This window comes from Hipposideros armiger, unplaced genomic scaffold (assembly GCF_001890085.2).
Source record: "Hipposideros armiger isolate ML-2016 unplaced genomic scaffold, ASM189008v1 scaffold_298, whole genome shotgun sequence".
In the NCBI taxonomy this organism is placed as follows: Eukaryota; Metazoa; Chordata; class Mammalia; order Chiroptera; family Hipposideridae; genus Hipposideros; species Hipposideros armiger.
This window is the reverse complement of record NW_017731648.1, coordinates 844,345-865,354: the sequence shown is the minus strand read 5'-3', so window position 1 is coordinate 865,354 and position 21,010 is coordinate 844,345. Positions and strand designations below refer to the sequence as shown.

Sequence of the window (21,010 nt, the reverse complement as noted above, 5' to 3'; positions counted from 1 at the left end):
TGCTAAAACTTTAGCAGAGACTCCTCCGTGGGGCACTGTCCCCTCCTTGTATCCCAGTAGGCCTCCCCACACACCACTCTGCCTAAATGCAATTGAGGGGTACTTCCCCCACCCACCAGGCATCCAGCTATTGGACCCCAGAAGTCCCTGGCTTTAAGGATTACACTCCATAGAGGCATTGGGAACAGCTCAACACATGCTATAATTAATAACTTAGGCATGCCAGCAAGGCAGACACACAGAACATACTCCCCAGGTACCCTATGCTCCAAAAACCCATGTAGGTTGGCCCAGTCAGGTGTGGCAAGGGAAGAGGAAATCGGAGGATTGTGCGGAGAGCTCAGACCTCTTGTGGCCCAGCTGGGGGCCAGAAGGGATCTTAACATCTCCTTTCTTGGTGGTCTGAGAAGCTGGGAATCCAAAGAGAAGCTTCCTGCATTCTGTCCAGCTTCTGGGCCAATGCCTGCACCCCCTCCCCCACTCCTGCTCCTCTGTGAGCAGAACCCCAAGGCCAGGGGTCTCTTTGTCACTGTTCAGTTCCCTGAGAAAGCAGCAGCTAGAACCCCTCAAAGTAGCTGAAGGGACCTTGGCTCCCACGCAGCCCGGCCAGTTCAAATGAGAGAGGGCTGAACAGAGGGCAGAGCACACAGAGAGAGAGAGGCCCAATTCTCAGCCTCACTGACAGGCCCGGAAGGTGCTGAATTCAGGGGGTTCAGGCGAAGATGATGTGGAGGTAGGCCTCTTCCGGGGCCCAAAGTTGTCAGGAGTCGCATTGGAGCCTGAGAGAGCATCCAGCGTGGCTGCATCTCCTCCTGAAGTCATTTTCTTTGTCCGTGGAAGAAAAATAAAAAGAACTGGGTGATTTGAGGTCTCAGGGTCTAGCGTTTCCCCATATTCTGAGTCTGACATTCCCTAGTCCATCAGGTCTCATCTCACCCACATACACATACCCCACAGCTTCAGGGCCCTGATCTGCTTTCCGTCCTCCTGCCTTCCTCTCTGCTGAATAGGGGACCAGGCATCCTGGGTTCAAATTCCAGGTCCAGCACTTCCTAGTGGTGTGACCACAGTTGAGCGACTTAACTCCTCTGTGCCCATTTTGACCTTTTACACAATGGAGAGAACCTAATATCCCCTCCTGGGGTTGCTATGAAGCATAAAGGAATTAAATAGATAAAAGCATCTGGCCTATTCATAAGCACTAAATGTTTGTTAAGTGAACAAAGCTATTACTATTATCTCCAGCCCCTCCCGTTCTGGGCTTCCTCAAAAATCGACCCTCTCCTCCACCTTGAAGGTGCCTTGTCCCAAATGCCAGTCAAAAAGAAATAAGTTTGCTAAAACTGAAGCCACTCCCAGTCCTGCTCCTCCCTAGGTAGGTGACCACAGTACAGGCCTTAGACAGCTTCAGTCACCTTGTTAAAAAAAAAAAGTCAGCCACACCCCACAGGATGTTACAAAGTCAACATCAGGGCAGCAACACAGTATATGCTGGAGACCTGACAGCTGCTTCATTTTCATTTCAGCCAACAGCACAGCTTTCTAACACTTCTAAAAGAAACCAGAATTGAAAGCAAGGACTGGAACAGATACTTGCACACCCATATTCATAGCAGCATTATTCACAATAGCCAAAAGGTGAAAGCATCCCAAGTGTCCATCCAGTGGATGACTGGGTAATCAAAATGTGGTATATACATACAATGGAATATTATTCAGCCTTAAAAAGGAAGGAAATTCTGACATGGGTTAAAACATGAATGAATCTTGAAGACATTATGCTAAGTGAAATAAGCAAAGAATAAACATTGTATGGCATCATTTCTCTAAAAAATGTCCAAAACAGGCAAATCCACAGAGACAGAAAGTAGAATGGTGGTTGCAAGGGGCTGGAGGGAGGTAAGACTGAGGGGTTAATGTATAGTGGGGACAGAATTTCAGATTTCCAAGATGAAGCCTGGATGGAGATGGATGGTGATGATGGTTGCACAACAATATGAATGTACTTAATGCCACAGAACCACACACTTTAAAACGATTACAATGGTACATTTTGTTAGGTATATTTTACAATTATAAAAAATAAACTAGAAAAGATTGCTAGAATTTACAATTAAGGAAAAGAAGCACCATGCAGTGTGTCTAGCATGCTCCCATTTGTGTTTAAAAGGGTGAGCATACACATTTGCTATTTTCACCTTTGCTTGCATTTTGCAAGACGCTCCTAACAGTGGTTAGTTACTCTGTGTGTGTAGAGAGAGAGGCCAGTGGGTAGAGAAGGGTTAAGTGATAGAAGAAAACACTACTGTATCTATAACTTTTACATATGGATATATTTCCAAAAAAATTTTTTTAATTAAAATATGTATATACTCATATAGTCACCAGAACAAAATTACTGAGAAATAAGTTGTTTTTCTGTTTTTCATTGTTTCATTTTAAATATCTTTGGAAAAAAGGAAAAATCACCAGGCTGGTGCCTTGAGCCTTGTGGTTTCTCACGGAAAATTTGAGAACTTGCCCTGCCTGCTGGCTTTTTCTTAACAGCTCAGGATTTGTTCCCTGAGCAGAAACCTCTGAGAGCTGAACAGCGTGGCGCCAAGCTCCTTCCTTGCCACCATGTGTCAGTGACTGGGGGCCACTTTAAACTTCCCTGCTTCTCTCTCTGGAACTTCAGACTCGCGTCTTCATCTGCTCTTGGGCATCGCCAGGTGAGATGGCCAGTCACTTGTCCCTCCAAGCCTGCCTCTCTCTAGGACTCCCCTAACTCTCCTCCTTCTCCCTCAGCCCGCCTGTCGAATCCAAAATCAATGCCGTGTTTCCCACCCGCAGAATCTACCTGATCTGCATCTGTTTGCTTCTTCCACCTCTGCTGCCAAAACGCTGGATCAAATCACTTCAAGTACCTGGACCAGTACGTCCACACCCTCCAAATCTGTCCTTCCAGCAGCCACCAGAGGGCGCCTGTGAGCACCTGAGTATGTTACGCTCCTTCTCTGCTCTGAACCCTCCATGGTTCCCACCACACTTGGGGTAAAAGTTAAAGTCCTCCGCAGGCCCCCTCGACTCCCCACTTCGTGCCATCCCAGTTATATGGGCCGTGCCAAGAACATGTCCTGAGCTTGCGTCAATCTTCCGCAGCTACCTCCTGTTTGTTGCCCATTTCTGAGACATCTTGGATCTCCTATCTAAGTGAGAAACGAGCTTCCTGGTCACTCCTAGCCCATGTACTATCATCTGCCTCCCCCCATAGAATTAAGAAGCGCTGAGGGAGTGAGGCCTCGTCCTGTTCTTGTCCAGACACCTAGCAAGGGTGTGTTGACCAATCCAGTCTTCCCCCCCACCCCCACCCCCACCCCCATTCCTCATTCCCCATCATGGTGCCTCAAGCTGACCGACTCTGCCCCAGGCATCCACTTGTCCAAATGGGACCTCTGAGGCCACCTCAAGTGAGACCACCTACTCCCCAGACCTGTACCCTTCTCTGTGTGGAGAGGAGCAGCTGAACATTTTCTTGATCCATGGTGGTCCATGACTCACATGTCTCTAATTTAGTTTTTTGTGTGTTTTTTTAAGTAATAAAGTACAAAGACCAAGGCCACCCCAAGATTCAGCTGTGCAGAGGAGTCATATAGGTTTAGGTTCAAATCCCAGGCCAGACATGTGTGATCTGGGGGAGCAACACCCCTCGATAAGGGGTGTATGTGCAGTGAGACCCTCCCCACTAAAATAGAAATGCACAACTGGGGCATTTAAGCTGAAGTCCCAGAAACTGAACACAAAAGTAGATTTTTATTTATACCAGGAGGGGACCACAGTGTGCATCACATTGTCACAGGCTCCATGACCCCCCAAAAACTACCAGGTCACCCTGAGTCCCCTCTGTCATCATTCTGGGGGGCTGGCCCAACTGAATGCAAAGGCAGTGCTGACCCTGACAGCAAGCACCCCCAGGGGCCTGCCCATTGCCACATGAAGGCCTGGACATGGCTGCCTCCAATCCCCCAGGATTTCTCAGAGCCAACTCTGAGATCACAAACAATTCCCTACTTGGCGATTCTGGGCTTTTCCTAGGACCCTGAAGCTCAGAAACAGCAGATGAACCCACCCCAGTGGTGGCCCCCGCCTCCCTGGGGTTAGGACAGTCTGCAGAAAGCCAGGACTAAGAAATGAAATGACTGGGCCAGCCAAGTGGCTCAGTTGGTTAAGAGTGCGAGCAACAGGGTCGCCGGTTCGATTCCCACATGGGCCAGTGAGCTGCGCCCAAGCTGAGCAGCCGCTGAGCTGCCAACAGGTGGCAGGATGGCTCAGCTGGTGGGAGCACATGCTCCTAACAACAAGGTTGCCGGTTTGACTCCCACATGGGATGGTGGGCTACGCCCACCCGCAACTAAGATTTAACACCGCACCTTGAGCTGAGCGGCCGCAAGCTGCTGACGGGCGGTTGGATGGTGACTGGACTTGGAGCTGAGCTAGCTGCGCCCTCCACAGATTTGAAGGACAACATCTTGACTGTTCTCCTTCCCCAATTTCCCAACACTGTTCCCTGTCCCCAATTCCCCAATAAAAAATAATAATAATAATGAGATATGAAATGAAATGACTTACGGTCGAGATGGCAAACAGAGAGTTATCGAAGGACATGTCTGAAAGAGAATGAGAGAGGAAAACCAGGACTGGACTGGAGCAGTTTGCTCACTGCCCTCCCCGCAAGCCCACAGGCCCAATGTCAACCCTGAGGAAGAGGGTAGGAATCCACCTCCCAGAATCCTCTTTGCTCCCTTCCAGCCCATTCTTCAGGGTGAACTGTTCACAGCGGCAAATTGCGTTGTGTCCCTCTCCTGCTCCAAGCCTTCCTTCAGCAGCCTCTCACTGCCCTCCAGAAAATGGGTGCCTCGTCTCAACTCCCACTTTCTAGAACACCTCTCAGCTCCTCCACCACCCCAGGTTCTCCCCAAAGTGCCTCCTGCATGTTTCTGCTTAAACATCACTTTTTGGGGGGAATCACCCGCCTAGTCCTAGACAGATCTGGCTAGCCATAGGCTGTTTTCCCACTGGAGTGTGGGCTTGAGGGGCGAGACCACCTGTATCTTGGTCATCGACAGAGCTCCCCCAGATCTCAACACATAGTAGGCGTTCAACAAATGTGTGGGACAGTGAAACAGACAACAGAGTTTCTCTGTTAGGGCCTCTTCCTGAACATCGCATATCACAGACAGGCTGCCCCTCACCCCCTGATGGAAGCCGGCAGAACTACACGTTTGGACCACAAGTGGTGTTCCATTTAAGGATGGTGCCAAGCACTGTGAAAGCACCCAGCTGCCCTGGTGGACAAGAAAAACGCAGTCTGTCCCCGTGGAGCTGACGGTCCAGCGGTGGAAGCGAACATTACATACACAACAGGCAATAATTACTTGATCGTGTTCTACTGAGGGGTAAGAATGACAGGGTGCCTGCCTAGGGCATGCTTACCAAGTGGAAAGCACAGATCCTGTCTAGGGAGTCAGGGAAGGCTTCCTGGAAGAGATCTTCAGACTGAGACAGGAGGGAAGAAGAGTGCTCTAGGTAGAGGGCAGAGTGTGTGAAAGGCCTGAGGACGGGGCAAGGAGAGAATGTAAGAGGTGAAACCTGGGGGAGGAGGTTAGCGGGAAAGGGGGAACGATGTGTTCTTGACCCTAAGGAAAGTCATCAACCCCAGAAAAGGTTCAGTAGTAAGTGGTGAGGCCTGATGGCATTTTGAGGCAGTGACCCCCTACCTGGGAGGGGGCAAGGGGGGGGGTAGGTACAGGAGGAAGAGGAAGCACAGACCTGTGGTGACGTTAATCTGGGCCCAGCAGGATTCTTGCTCTCTGTAAAGGGATTCCGGAGAGAGTGATGACTTGCCCATCTCAGGCAGGAGGCTTGTTCCAGGCCCTAAGCTTGACCTTCACTCCCCACCCACCTCAGGGAATCCTATCAGATGGAAATTCTCCTGCAGGAGCCCCACAAGCCAGATGACGTCAGGATTAGATAGATCCCGGGGCTGCTGCTAGCTCTCTGCCACCAGGCAGCAGGGTGTCCTGGCCTCCTAAGGCCAGGACCAGTTGGGACATCCTGATGTCCAGGAACCAGGGCATCAAGTTGGGCACTGCACAACCCCAGGGGACGCCACTCACCTCACCCCACTATCGCTATCTAGAAATGATGAGGCCCTTTTGGGATAAGCGGAAGGCTCAGCCACTTGCTCCCAGTGTGACTGAGCACTGTGCTTCGGTCCACCTGTCTGTAAAATGGGGCTATTCACAGTGCCTGCTTCCAGGACTGCTATGAGGCTAGTGGGAGCTCCAGGTTCGGAGTCCCCTAGCACAGTGCCCCACACACCTGTTCTTATTAAGTGGCCCTCCCATCAGAGGGCTCTGTTTGGTGTGGAGCTCTCACCCTACCAGGGAAGTGTCCTTCTGTTCCCAGGACCTGGCCAGCTTTTAGAGTCCCTAACACCCATCAGGAACTCCTGCCTTGGGACTGAATACTTCTTTTCCCCAAACCACCCTCTGAGGGTCTCCAGAGACGGTCTCACCTTTTCTTCTGCAATTTTTTAAATTTCACTGGGGACAGAAAATAAATAAGCATTTGTTAGATTTTGGTACTGGGTGCATCCTGGTTGCAAAGTTCTAAAAGCCAAGAAACCAAAAGCCCCCTTCAGACATTTCTGACCCAGCCTTGCTTTCTCCCCTTGCCAATTTGCTACTCAACAGGAGAGCTACTGCAAACATTTATTTTGCACAAACATTTATCTTCCCCAAGTACATGAGTAATGTGTGTTGGTAAAAACTTGAAACAAAGTGTAAGCATGTAAAAAAAATTGGTTTTTTTTTTCATGCGGGAGTCAAACCAGCAACCTTGCTGTTAAGAGCACACGCTCTATCCACTGAGCCGTCAGGGCAGCAGCTCAGCTCAAGGTGCTGAGTTCAGTCCCAGCTACAGGTGGGCACAGCCCACCACTGAACAGGCAGTCTTGTTGTTAGGAGCACATGCTCTCACCAGCTGAGCCATCCTGCCACCTATTGGCAGTTCAATGGCAGTTCAGCTTGGGCGCAGCTTGGGCGAAGCTCACTGGCCCATGTGGGAATCGAACCAGTGACCCTGTTGCTCAGAGCTCGTGCTCTTAAGCAAACTCTTAACCAACTGAGCCACTTGGCCGGCCCTTAAAAAATTTTTTTTAATGTTAATTTCAGTGGGTGCAGGGTGGGGAGATTGGGAGTTAGTGTATAATGGAGACAGAATTTCGGTTTGGGAAGATGAAAGAGACCTGGAGATGGATGGTGGCCGTGGCTGCACCACAGTGTAAATGTGCTTAATGCCACTGAACTGGACACTTAAAAAGAGTTAAAATGAAAATTTTTATATTATGTATATTTTACCACGATAATATATATAAATTTCCCCTGCCCACCACCATCATTGTACTTCTGGAGGGTTCTTCACTGCTAAGTGTAGGAGTAAGACCTCCTCAACTCCATGCTCCTAAAAAATGGGTGTGAGTAGGAGTGCATTCACATGTTCCAGGGGTGGCACACTGCAGCCTGTGGACCATGCTTTCTTTGCCTACTGGTTACCTTTCCTGATCACCATGGCAATGACCACCAGCCCAGCAAGGAGGAGGAGGGCTCCAGCCAGACTCAAGGAGACTGCCAGGATCCAAGTGGGCACTAGAGGAAAATGGGAAAAGAGAGAGTGGGCGGGTCATAGAGTTGTGACAGGGAGGAGGTGGGAGACCTGCCATTTCTACAGGTTATCTTGGGGAGACAGCCTGCCTCCCATAATCCCCAGCTATGTGGCTTGGATGTAGCTGGACTCTAGGGACCCAGCAAACCTTGTGTTTAGCCAAGTAGCATATTCCCTCCCCCGGCTATCATGAATGGTTCAGAAATGGGCATGTGACCCAAGCTGAGCCAATGAGAGCTAATTCTGGGACTTTGGATAGGCCACTGGGAAGAGAGGTTAATTCCTCTGGCCAGTATTGCAAAGCTGGTAGTATATACATCTGGAGCTGCTGGGCACAATTTTTCCACCATAAGGGGGAGAGCTTGCCTGAGACTAAGACACAGGAGAAAGCAGAACTGAGAGGTGGCAAATGGTTCCTGACATTTTTGGGCACCTGGATCCAGCCATGCCTGAAGTCAGTTTGTGAACTGACTTCAGTTCAGTGAACCAGCAAATCCCCTTTGGTTGTTGAAGCCAGTTTGAATCAAGTTTTCAGTTACTTGCAGTGCAGCCTGAAGAGTCCTGCTGGCTTCAGTCTGGGTACCAAAGGTTCAGAGGACATCTACCCCTGCCACCCAGTGGAGCCTGAGGCCCACACAGAGGTCAGCCACAGAAGCAATGAAGCTCCAGCTCGAGTTTCCTTCTCTGCAAAGGATTTGGATCCCTTCCCTGGAGAGAGAAGGGATCTCTCAGGGCAGCCAGGAGCAGATGCCCTGACCACAGTGGAAGTCAGGAGCTAAGCCAGGAGGGGAAAAGAGAGATGCACACTTGGTAATTTCACAGTGTTAGCCCTTGTTCATTTATTCATCTGGGGCAGGAGTGGAGTTGTAACTTCCCCACTCTGAGACCACTGGACCAAGGTGAGAGAAGGGGGCTCTTGAGAGTGGAACTCAAGGCCAGGAAGGACACAGAGACTGTTCTGTCATCACAACATGTGAGCCTCTGCTGGCAACAAAGTTCTCTTTGCAGTTAGAAAGTTCCAGTTGATGGTGAAGCAGAGGCTCCACCTGGAGGCTCCTCCCTCCCTCCTGCTCCAGGATTCAGAGCCCACCCTCCCCCTCATCCTGGAAAGACCACAGAAAGACAGCAGTCCTCCCAGGACTCTGTCCCACTCAGACAAGAAGCCAGAGTCCTTGCTGTAGCCACAAGGCCCTGCACAATCCTTTTTGCTATATCCCTGCTCTTGTCTCTCTCCACTTTCTTCCTTGCTCACTAGGCGTCAGCCAAGGGTGCCTCCATGTTCCTCGAATACACCAGGTGCACTCCAGCCTCAGGGCTTTTGTACAGCCTGTTCCTTCTACCTGGAACCCTCCTACCCCAGACACCCATGTGGCTGGCTCCTTATCATTTAGGTCTTTACTCAAAAGCCGCCTCTTGGGGCAGCCGGGTGGCTCAGTGGGTTAGAGCGCGTGCTCTTAACAACAAGGTTGCCAGTTCGACTACCACATGGGATGGTGGGCTGAGCCCCCTACAACTAGATTGAAAGCAGCGACTGGATTTGGAGCTGAGTTTGCGCCCTCCACAACATAAGATTGAAGGACAACAACTTGACTTGGAGCTGATAGGTCCTGGAAAAAACACATTGTTCCCGGAAAGAGCACATTGTTCCCCAATAAAGTTTAAAAAAGAAAAAGTTGCCTCCTCAGAGAGGCCTTCTCTGGCCACTCTCCTCTGTATTTAAAATGATGCACTTCACCAGGCTGTATTTCATCCTTGGCACTTTACTTGTCCCCTGACAGCAGACTGTATATTTATTGGACTCCTTGTTTATCTCCTGTCCCCATCCCCTCAGAATGTCAGCTACAAGAGGGCAGGGACATTTTTTCTTTTACTGCTGAAACTGCACTGCCAAGGACAGTGATTGGTACACACAAAGATGTATGTGGCCAAGGGAGGGGGTGGTAACAGAGCATGGAGGTTTAGTGCCTGGGCTTTGGAGGCCAGTGGAATTCCAGCTGTGCCTCCTGCTAGCTGTATGACTTGGGCAAGTCCCTTCATCTCTTGTGCTTTGGTTTCCTTATCTGCAAAATGGGAAGAATCATTGTACCCTTCACATGAGGATTAAACAAGAAAAGGTAAATCGGAATCCTGGCTCATCCTGTGACAACTTCCAAGCAAAGGGAATGGCACAAGGGAAGACTTGGCAGTGAGAAAATGGAGCCCCGGGCAGTGAATGCTGATGGGAGGGCCTTACCTGGGAAGGAGACATTCACGGCCTCACTGAGGTCTGACAGCTGAGGTTGCCTGTGCTCGCCTAGCACACCATACTGGCAGTGGAACTTTCCTCCCGCAGCCTCCCTGACTCCACTTAGGTTGAAGGTGACCCGGAGCTGGTCTGCAGGGGCCTGCAGGAGCTGGACCACCTTCTCCCCTTGGTACAGCGTAAAATTGGCCCCTGGGAAGCCCCTGGGGGCCATGCATTCAATGTAGATGGGGTCCTCCTCGCTGCTGGGGTGTGGGGGCACCAGTAGGATGGATGGTGCTGGGATGGCCATGGAGCCTGAAATGCAGAATAAGGGAGGTCTGGTGGGTGGGTAGTTATTATAGAGAGGAGGCCAACCTGACTGTGTCCTTGGGCAAGTGGCTCACCCTCTCTGGGCCTTGGTTTTTATGTACTACTGGAGGCTAGTCATCCCACCCCCACTGCGATGTTGAGGGAATCAAGTGCCTAGCATGTGGTGAGGGGTCACTGCTTTTGAGTCATGTTATAGCAGCAATGGTTGTTACACAGCAATGCAATTACACTCTCATTACTTCAATCAACAGCACTGACTATATGCCAGGCCCTGTTTTAGGTGCTGGGAAACGGAGCAGTGAATGTAACAGACAGACAGACAGACATGCCTGCCTCAGGGAACTGAAGTTCTCAAGGAGACAAGAGTGCTGTGCAGCACACTAAAGTAATGAGAAGTCTGCATTAGCTGGGGTGACCGGGCAGGGTTTCCCTGAAGAGGTGACACAGGAAGAGCTGGGGGAAACATTCAGGCAGAGGGAAGAGCATGGGCAAAGGCTAGGAGACTGGGGGGTGCTTGGGGTGTTCAAGGAGGCCAGGGTGGCTGGAGGGGATGAGTAGGGAGACAGCGGGAGGAGGGGAGGACAGAGGGGTTCTGTCTTGCTTCCCAGGCTGTGGTGAGGAATATGGATTTCAGCGTTAGGTTTTCTGCAGGAGAGATCAGTGTCTCCCAGCTGCCCAAGTCTCCTGAGCTGAGAGTTTGGCTCAGGTGAGGTCTACACAAGCCTTCCCTTGTCCCCCACCCAGCAGATCTCTGCTGCCCTGGCCTTGGAGGTGAGAGCCTCAGGGGCCAAGCAGGCTGAGTCATAGGGCGTGGGCACCGCTGTCTCCAGCGGGGTGCCATTTCTGATATCCGTGATGTGGGGCTAATGAGGAGCCCAATAAGAGAAAGCCATGCTCCTAGGGCATTTCCAAGGCTCTGGGGCAAATCTGTCAGAGTTCAGCCTTTTCCACCCCTCCCCGGGGAGAGCAGCCCTATACAGGTTTCTGCCCCCGGACCAGAGGCCAGGTGGGCGGGCATGGGAGGGGGGCAGTATGGGGGCGGTGCAGGGGTGGCAGGCTCACCAGCTGCAAAGAGCAGGACAGTCCAGGGCATAGCTCCTCCTGCGTTTGGCCAGGCAATCTGGCTGAGGCCAGCGCGGCCCACGGATCACCACAGCTTCTCTGAGGCCAGAGAAGGGAAAGGAGAAGCTGGGCTAATCTGAGTCGAGTGTTTCCTCACAGGCAGGAAGTTGCACATGCACTAGGGTGCTGAAAGGGACTCTCTCCTCTCCCCACCCCTTCCATGGGAACACAGCAGACCCTGGCACCTCTCCGTGCCTTGGTGGCCATGGTTCTGCAGATGAGAGGGACAAACAGATGAGATGGTTGGGGGTATGTATATATTTTTTCTAACCCTGAGAGGACTCCTGGGTATGAGGAAGGGTAAGGACCGTGGGCTGTTTGGGAAAGCCCAAGACACACACTGCGGCCTAACTGGTGCCAAAATTGATACACACATTGGGCAGAGGTAGTAAGGCATGGTGGTTAGAGCTTTGCCTCTGTGACCTCAGGCAAGACATGGTCCTTCTTTCAAAGCCTCATCTTGCTGCTCTGTAGAATGGGGCTAAAAGGAGCAGACAGAAGATCCAAAGAACTCATGGTATGAAGTGCAATGCCTAGTGGGGTGTGATCCTTCCCAATGTGAAGCCACAGGAAAGAAAAGCCTCAGGAGATTCACCAGCCCGGTGAAACATTAGTTCCAGACTGAGGTAATGATATTCTTTGCAGGATAAATTGCCTCCCATTTACAGAAACTTCCGAAGGTCTCTCTGACCAGTTGGTTTGCTTAGGTCTCTAAACATTTCTATTCAAATCAAGCAGGTCCACTTGGGAGTTTACACCCGGGAAGGATGCGAGTGTGTGGTCACCAAACACTAAAAAGGGCATTAGAGTAGCCTTTTTTCTCTGGACACACAAAACTCATTCTAACCTCAGGGCCTTTGCACATGCTGTCTCCCCTGCCTGGAATACAATTCTATCATCCTGATCAAATCTCACTTTTCCTTCAGGTCTCAGCTTAAATATTACTTCTGAGAAATCTTCCCAGATCCTTCTAGACTTAGAAAAATCCCCTTGCTAAAGTCTCCCATACTGCCTTGTATTTTCTATTTGTGCAATTAGCATGCTTGTTTCCAAGGAATTTGTCCATTTCATCTAAGTTGTCAAATTTTTTGGTATAGAGCTGTTCATAGTCCCTTGGTATCATTTTAATGTCTGTAGGGGCTGTAGTGATGTTCCCTCTTTCATGCCTATTGATACTGTGTTTTCTCTTTTTTCTTGATTTGTCTTGCTATGGGCTAATCACTTTTATTAATCTTTCAAAGTAGCAACTTTTGACTTTGTTGTTTTTCCTCTATTTTCTATTCCTTTGCTTTTTGGTCTTTATTTTTTCTTCTATTTATCTTGTGTCTGATTGGCTCTTCTTTTATTAGCTTCTTAAGATGGAAGGCTTAGATCACTGATTTTAAACTTTTATCTTCTAATATAGGCATTTAAAGCTATACACTTCCCTCTCAGCACTGCTTTAACTACATTTCACATTTTGATATATTACGCTTCATTATCATTGTTAGAAATGTTATCTTATTTCCCTTGAGAATTTTTCTGACCCATTTTTATTTAGAAGTTGTGTCGCTTAATTTTTTTGATAATTTAGTAATTTTTTAATTTAATTCCTTTGTGGTCAGAGAATATGCTCCATATAATTTGAATAATTTGAAATTTATTGTTTTTTTTTAATGGCCCAGTATATCTTGATCCACAGTCTATGTGCAGTTGTTTGACATAATATTCTATAAATGTCAATTAGATTAGGTCAAGGTGGTTCACAGAACATGCTTGAATTTATTGAATTCATCCAGCACTCTTCCTCCAGAGGTACAGAGATGGGGTCCTTGTTGTTTCCTGAAGTTTCCCAATGCCTACCACAGTGCTTGGCACACAGTGAACCATAAATATTTCTTGATTGTATGACCTGAAAGCCAAAAAAACATTCATTCAGTATTTTTTTGGTTCTATCTTATGTGTGTAGGAGAGAGTTGAGATTCCTGGCTTTGATGTGTAGGAAACAGAACTGAGAGATTCCTTCCAGATATCTGACTCCAAAAGCCTGAGAAGGAGATGGAAGAAGGGCATTCTAGGTAGTGGGAATAATATATGTAATGGGCCTTAGATGTATGTAAGGACTTCATCCTGGGAGCATTTCGTATGGTGCAGGAATCTATAACCTGGAATTCTGAGTTCAGAAAAACACTCATACATGCCTGTATTGGTCAGCTCTCACACAACTTTTGCACTTAAGAGAGACAACTGAGGAGTCGTGCGCAGAGTGAAGGGAAATCAACGAGAGATGGTGACTTCTGGGGTTCTGGAAGCTGTTACCAGCCCAGACCTGAAGTTGCCAGGGAGGAAGCAGTCCTGAAATTTGGAGAAAGATAGAATTGCAGGCTTTGATAGAGAGATACAGACCAACAGGGTGGAAGCCAGGGGATATATACCTAGACTTATCTCTCCTCCAGGCCTCAGATCTCCTGCCAGGGCTGAACCCAAGTGGCAAGGTTGATCCAGTGTATAGAGATCAGCCTCCTGGGGCACGGAGTGGTACAGGGAAGAGTGAACAACTCTGATGGAGGGTACACAATGACTGTCGGGCACATACTCTTGGAATCTTTTGGTTATAATCTCAGGGGATCCCTGAACTTCAGAAGCCAGTCTACAAACTCCCCATGGTTGTAGAACCCTAGGCTAATGGGTACGTTCTGTCTCAAAAGTTTGCCAACCCCTGGAAGAGCCAATCCTGTCCCTCACAACAATTTAAAAATTATTCGAGAGCCATAAATATATTTTTACAAATAAGGAAAATTTAAAGTAATATTAAAAATGAAACTATGATAGTTTTATTTTCATTTTCAATTTTACTTCAGAGCCACATGTGGCTTGCAAGCTGCAGTTTGCCGACCCCTGGAGGCTCTTCTGTCTCAAAAGTATGCCGACCCCTGTTCTGGGCCAATAATACAAAGGGACCCTACATGATGTGGCTTTTGCTGATTGCTCCCATCTTTTCTCTGGTTACTTCTCTCACTGTCATCCCCCCTTCACCTCCTTTCTGCCCCTTGAACCCTCTCAATGCTTTCCTACCTCAGGGCACTGTTCTCTCTGCTTGCGTTCTCCTGTCCTTTCTACTTCCAATCTGAGCTTCAATGCCACCTCCTCAGGGAAGCCTTTCCTGACTCCATCCAGGCTAAATGAGCCATACCACCTACAACCTAGCATTTACTTCTTAGTGCCTGTGACTACCTGAAATCATCTTAGTGGAGTGACACTAGCATAACAGCTCCACAAGGACATGGACAGTGTCTGTTTGATTCACAATGTCAGATCTCAGTGAATATTTGTTGAATAATGGGGGGGGGGGAAGAGTTTTTGTTTTTGTTTGAGGGAAATAAGAATCACCCATTCAGGTCCCAGATGTCAGTGAAAATGAAGGAGTCATTAGCTCCAAGTCCCTCCAGAAACATTGACAAATCAAGCAAAAATGGTCAGAATCAACTTTATCTGAACTCTGGAAAAGAGCCAAAGGTTTATGCCAATGAAGCAAATGCTCAGTGAGGAAAAAGACAACGTGAACATGGCAGAAAAGCTTTGTGGTGTTTTCCCTGTGTTTCCCTCATCTCCTTCCCCAGCAAGGCAGGTCTAGAAGATATCAGCCTGTGCTCCCCAATATGGGGCCCTGATCCCTGGTTTCTGAGGGAGCAGAGCAGCCCTCCTTCTCACAGTCTTGTTTGTCTGTTCTGACATGTCTGGGAGCTACCTGCAGGACTGACTCCAGATACTTGTCTGTTTGACTCAAAGTGCGCCCCTAGAAAACGCTGTAAGGCAAAGTAAGACCCACAGCCACCTGGGCAAAAGATTACAATTGAGGACAATGATAGACATGCCAAAAGCTGGGAGGAAAAGCTGGGGTGAGAGTTGCTTTAGGTAATTAGAGCATTCAAAAATACCTATATATACTGGGGAATTTAGGAAGCAACATGCATGCCCAGAGCAGAACAAATTCTCAGAAAAGACCTGAGAAGACAAGCTTTCACCTCTAGCGGATCTCTAGGTTCAGCACAAACAGGAAGTGAAGGTTAAGGCAGAGCTGAAAAAATGCTCTGGCAAAGTATTGAAGGAATGCTTCATAGATCTGCAGAGTGGGAGAGGTTTTTCCCTGTTTCTTTTTCTTCCTTTTTCTCTCCATAACATATAAGTAACTCTTATAACTTAACAGTAAAAAGATAGACAACCTGATTTAAAAATGGACGAAAGACTTGAATAGACATTTCTCTAAAGAAGATATATAAATGGCCAACAAGCACATGAAAAGATGCTCAACATCATTATGGAAACGCAAATCAAAACCATAATGAGATACCACTTCACATCCATTAGAGTGGCTATAATTAAAAAAAAAGAAAATAACAAGTGTTGACGAGGATGTGGAGAAATTGAAACCCTCCATACATGGTTGGTGGGAATGTAAAATGGTGTAGCCATTGTGGAACAGTTTGGCAGTGCCTCAAAAAGTTAAACATAGAATTACCATATGATACACAAATTCCGCTCTTAGGGATATACACTAGGAACTGAAAGCAGATATTCAAACAAATGCACATGCATGCATGTTCATAGCAGCATTATCCACAATAGCCAAAAGATAGAAACAACCCAAATATCCATCAACAGATGAATACCACAAATAGCGGTATACCCATACAATGGAATATTATTCAGCCATAAAAAGGAATTAAATACTGATATATGCTATGATGAGAAACCTTAAAAACATTATGCTAAGTGAAATTTGCCAGTTACAAATGACTACATATTCACTTATATAAAATATCCAGAATCGATAAATCCATAAAGGGAGATTGGCTGTTGCCAGAGGCTGGGGTGAGTGGGGGTATGAGGAATAACTGCCTAATGGGTACAGGGTTTCCTCTTCAGCTGATGAAAATGTTTTGAAATAGGTAGAAGTAGTAGTTGCACACTGTGAATGTACTAAATGCCACTGAGTTATTCACATTAAAAGGGTTAATTTTATGCAATGTGAACTTCACCTATAAGAAAAAATCCATTTAAAAAAATCACCCATTCTCCCCAACCACTTCAAAACGTCCAAGCAGAGTCTGAATGACAGAAAAACTTGAAGTAAAACGGAATACCAAAGATGACTGTACATAAACTTTGACATTTAAAAGTGGTGTTATGTCCCCAAGTTCTCCAAATGCAGAAAGGAAATGACAGCCACCAGCTGTATTTGCAGAGTAACTGTCACCACCTGCCAACTTCTTCCAGGCCTATCTTTAAAAGACTCAACATTTCTGTCTAAACATTTTTTTCTTATATTTAGACAGAATGAACCAGCAGAGTCCATTTCTCCAATGACTTCTTTGCTTATCTGTCTGCTTCCCAGAGGAAGGTCGCCTCCAAATCCTCTAAGCCAGACTGAAAGAGAGGTTAAATGGTTGGATGATAAACCTGGAATATAACAAATAATATTTACTGAGGACCTATTATGTGCCAAGCACTGAACAAGCATTATCTCAATCTTCATAGCAGCCCAATGAGGTTGGCCTAGCATCACCCCCATTTTACAGATGAGTACATTGAGATCCAGTAGGGTGACTGCCTCAAGTAAAGGGTGGGGCATGGTTTAAACTAGGTTCCCAGGCTCCCATACCCACTGTTCACCTTTTCTCTGCTGACTCTAAGCACCTGGGCTGTTCTTCCCCCGGGCCACTTCAATCACTCTGCTTACTGGCCGGGCCCCTCCCTGAGTTTGAGACCCTTGGGGTGCGGCGTGATGCCACGCCCCTCTGTTGACTGCAAGAAAAACCAAGAGCTCACTATGGGCCACTCTCATCTCACGAAATTCTCATCACCTCCAACTTACAGATGAGGAAACTGACAACAGTGATGATTCTAAGGCGCAAAGGGAATAAGGGGTTGGATTCCAATCTGGGGGCCACGCTTACATATCAGGGGAAACATAACACCCGGTTAATATTGGAAAAGTCTCTGCCCGGCCCCAACTGAGCCTTTTTATACGCGAACCCTACGGGTCGCGTGCAGGGTTACGTCCTGCCTCTATTTTAGTCGGGCTCCACACAGTATGAATCGCCCAACTGTCCTGACCCGCGGCGTATTCTGGGAAAACCGCAGGGCTGTGCGTTATTAGGACCCGGCCACCTCCACTTTAGTTGTCTTAACGTTTGCCTGAGAAGAACATATCACATGGTACTTATTTTTCTTATTTTCCTTCACCAGCAATTGAGACTAGAAGTGGATGCCTTTCAGCAAAACGTCTCTAAAAAGTTTAACTTTCTCGGGAGCATCAGGGATTCATTCGGGCAACTACACTCTCAGAGGTTCTTCACTCCGGACTCCGCTGGTTTCGGACAACCGGGAGAAGCTACTGCCAATGAGCTCCGCCGAATAGCAGAGGGGGCAGGGCTAGCCCTTAAAGGAGCCGCGACCCGTTAGCAGACCCGAGGGTGACCCGGATGATGGCGGCCAGCGCGTCCCTAGCCTTGGCCTTGTGGCTACTGCCGTCAGTAGGGGTGGGAGGGGCAGGACCCCCACCAATCCAGGACGGCGAGTTCACGTTTCTGCTGCCTGCTGGAAGGAAGCAATGTTTCTACCAGTCCGCGCCGGCCAACGCAAGCCTCGAGACCGAGTACCAGGTACAGGGGTCCCGGGCAGGGTAGCGAGCAGAGCCAGGGGAGGAGGCGTGGCCAAGCAGTGAGGCTTGCATTAAAGAGGGAAAGAGGAGGAGCCCGTATGGGGGCGGAGCCCGGGCGAGCTAGACGGAGGGGATGGGTACAACGCGTGGGAGCGGAAGGGGTGGGAGTAATGGAAGGCGGGGCTAGAGTGAGACAATCAGGGGGCGGGGCCATCAGGAAGATCTGAAGAGCCCTTCAGGGGGCCGAACCCTCGTTGGTGGGCGTGGCCAAAGGGTTGTGTAGGATTGAAGGAATTGGTAGGCGTGACCAGGATTCGCTACGAGAAAGGGCGTGGTTTTTCTCCGGGCTTGGGATAAAGGCTGGAACCTGTGTCTCATTTGGGCCGTGGCCAAGTTCGGAGTGTGGCCAGGTAAACGTCGATCAAGGACTCCCGATGGGGTCGTGACCAGATGGAAGAGCCGATCCCTAAGTTGTCCTATCAGTGGAGGCGGAGCCAAAGCAAGGGGCGCGGTCCGAAGGAAGGATGGGGGTAGGACCAGGTTGCAGGTGTAGGTGTCAGCGCACAGGTAGGCCCCTGGTGGTCTCTGTGGGTCCGTGCGGGTGGTCCAGCCCTGGCCTTATCTGGCCAGTGCCCTTAGCCTACCCCTAGCCCTCTACTCGCTCTTACCTGCCCCCCAGGTGATCGGAGGTGCTGGGCTGGATGTGGATTTCACGCTGGAGAGCCCTCAGGGAGTGCTGCTGGTCAGTGAGTCCCGCAAGGCAGACGGGGTGCACACGTGAGTTAAATCTCGCTGCCTGATGAGGTTCGGTTACAGCCCTGCCCCTCCCCCAGCGGCCTCGGGTTACCGCCCTGACTGTTAGCAAAGTCCAGCAGGGCGGCCATTCAGGGTCACGTCTGTCTGCCCAGGGTGGAGCCCACGGAGGCCGGGGACTACAAGCTGTGCTTTGACAACTCCTTCAGCACAATCTCTGAGAAGTTGGTGTTCTTCGAACTCATCTTTGACAGCCTGCAGGATGATGAGGAGGTTGAAGGCTGGGTAGAGGCTGTGGAGCCCGAGGAGATGCTGGATGTCAAGATGGAGGACATCAAGGTACGCCCAAGCTGTGCTGGGGCCACCTCTCCCAGATCTCTGGCATTGGACAGCAGTGTGCCCCTGCCCCACAGTGGCTGGGGTCCTCCTTGACCCGACCCAGCTTTCTCTAGTAGCGGTGTTCCCAACTTTATTATATTAACAGTAGCAACTCACAGTTAAAAATATCACATTTCTATGTGTAAACCGTTTTAAGGGCTTAAATAATTGATTAAATCTCCATAACCACCTTGTGAAGTAGGTAATGTAGTCTAATCACCCCCATTTTATTGAGGCACAGGATGGCTAAGTAGCTGTCCTAAGGCCACACAGCTAGCAACTGGCAGAGCCAATATTTGAATCCAGGCAGTCTGGCTTCAGCAACTGTGCATTTACCACTAGTAAACAGGTTCTTTACACTTAAGCATTCAGTTCTCACAATAATCCTGAGGGAATTGAGGCCCAGATAGGGTAATTAACTTGCTCATGGTCACATATCCAGTGAGTGGCAGAATGAGGATTTATAGACTCAGGCAGGCAGCTTGGTCAGTCTGTGCTCTCAGCTCTCTCCCGCTTAGCAACATGGACTCTCACCCCATTTCCTCGTTTTGTTGGTCTCTGCTCCTCAAAGGACTGAGGCCTGACCCTGCTTCTCCCTGTGCCCCACAGGAGTCTATCGAGACCATGAGGACGCGGCTGGAGCGCAGCATCCAGATGCTGACACTGCTGCGAGCCTTTGAGGCACGTGACCGCAACCTGCAGGAGGGCAACTTGGAGCGGGTCAACTTCTGGTCAGCTGTGAATGTGGCTGTGCTGCTGCTGGTGGCCGTGCTACAGGTCTGCACACTTAAGCGCTTCTTCCAGGACAAGCGCCCCGTGCCTACATAGCCCCTGCCCCTGAGGAAGAACAGGGAAAAGGAATGGCAGCAGGGTGCATGCATGTGAGACTTGGGGGTCCCTTCCTTAACTTGGTTTCCTACAGGAGGGAAGGCTGTGCAGTCCGGGCCTGAAGTGTGGCCCCTCTGCGTCTCTTCCCTTCTGGGCCGGGAATACCAGCTGGCTTGCAGGCATGGGCCATCCAGAATGGGTGGCTTAGTGGTTGCACCTGCTTCCTTGGAAATCATGCATGGGGGCATTGCATTTGAATGCAACCCTGAGATTTTTCTGGCCCCGCCTGTCCCCTACTGTAAACGTGCCTTAGCCTGAGCCTTCCAGCTGCACCAGCACTGCCTGGTGCGGGATTGGGCCCAGGAAGCAAACTTCCCCTTCCCTTCCCCACTGGCCCTATGAGCCAGGTCGTTGTGAGGGAGGCTTGCGGCTCATGAGACTCTATGCCTTCCTCTCCTTGTCGCTCAACCTGAAGCCTGTTGCTGCTGTGGGGGCGGCCTGCTCATGCCAGGGGCTGGGAAGGAGACGAGACTGCAGTGTTCTTGCCAGGACAGTCACTTTATTGAGAGGAAGGGACCCGGCCCCTTGGCCCAGCAGTGACTGGGTGTGAGGTCTGGTAACAGAATTCCAGGAGTGGGGCCTACAAAACCACCCACCCCTCCCACTCTCCTGGCAGGGGCCCCAGACAAGGCTGAGGGGTAGCCCAGCCTGCACAGGAGCCTCACAAAACAAAGGGTGGTCTGCCTGGAGACTGGAGCCAATAAATTATGATAAGAAAATCACAGAGCCTGGTGATTGGGGCTCAGGGACACCAGCTGGGACAGACCTGCCCCCAAGGGGGCAGCCAGGCAGGCGGGAGAGGTCTCCCACGAAGCTCAGAAGAAGGGTCTGGCAGGAGCTGATGGAGGTGGTCGCCTGGGCATAAGAGAAAAATCAGAAAGCAAAGTTTAACTGTGTCGCTACAGGCTGGGCCAGGCCTGGGGCCCTGCGAGGGGGTACTGCTCAGGACTGCAGGGTAGCGGAGGGGC

At 49.5% G+C, this 21,010-nt stretch overlaps 3 protein-coding genes across 6 annotated transcripts in view; 1 reads left to right on the top strand and 2 right to left on the bottom strand.

Annotated features, from left to right (window-relative positions):
- Positions 1 to 182: 182 nt before the first annotated feature.
- CUNH19orf38 (chromosome unknown C19orf38 homolog) lies at positions 183 to 18,780 on the bottom strand. 3 transcript variants are annotated; one of them, XM_019659262.1, is made up of 7 exons: positions 18,692 to 18,780; positions 9,938 to 10,243; positions 7,596 to 7,688; positions 6,557 to 6,584; positions 5,809 to 5,849; positions 4,609 to 4,646; positions 183 to 825 (listed from the first exon to the last, which is right to left on the bottom strand). In XM_019659262.1, the coding sequence occupies exons 2-7, from the start codon at positions 10,236 to 10,238 to the stop codon at positions 676 to 678; spliced, it is 651 nt and encodes a 216-aa protein (XP_019514807.1). In that variant the 5' UTR covers positions 10,239 to 10,243; positions 18,692 to 18,780; the 3' UTR covers positions 183 to 675. The 3 variants fall into 3 exon arrangements, with proteins under 3 accessions (XP_019514807.1, XP_019514808.1, XP_019514806.1); XM_019659263.1 differs by lacking the exon at positions 7,596 to 7,688 and adding an exon at positions 11,321 to 11,591 and having other exon boundaries at positions 18,692 to 18,741; XM_019659261.1 differs by lacking the exon at positions 18,692 to 18,780 and adding an exon at positions 11,321 to 11,591.
- TMED1 (transmembrane p24 trafficking protein 1) lies at positions 17,557 to 20,764 on the top strand. The gene is made up of 4 exons (XM_019659265.1): positions 17,557 to 18,024; positions 18,703 to 18,800; positions 18,932 to 19,115; positions 19,764 to 20,764. Exons 1-4 carry the CDS (start codon positions 17,845 to 17,847, stop codon positions 19,980 to 19,982), a joined length of 681 nt encoding a protein of 226 aa, XP_019514810.1. The 5' UTR covers positions 17,557 to 17,844; the 3' UTR covers positions 19,983 to 20,764.
- Positions 20,522 to 21,010, bottom strand: part of DNM2 (dynamin 2) — a 96,812-nt gene continuing 96,323 nt past the window's right edge. For both annotated transcript variants that reach the window (XM_019659253.1, XM_019659260.1), the window contains one exon: positions 20,522 to 20,897. In XM_019659253.1, coding sequence (XP_019514798.1) covers positions 20,858 to 20,897 — 40 coding nt within the window. In that variant the 3' untranslated portion in view covers positions 20,522 to 20,857. The remainder of the gene's footprint in view (positions 20,898 to 21,010) is intronic.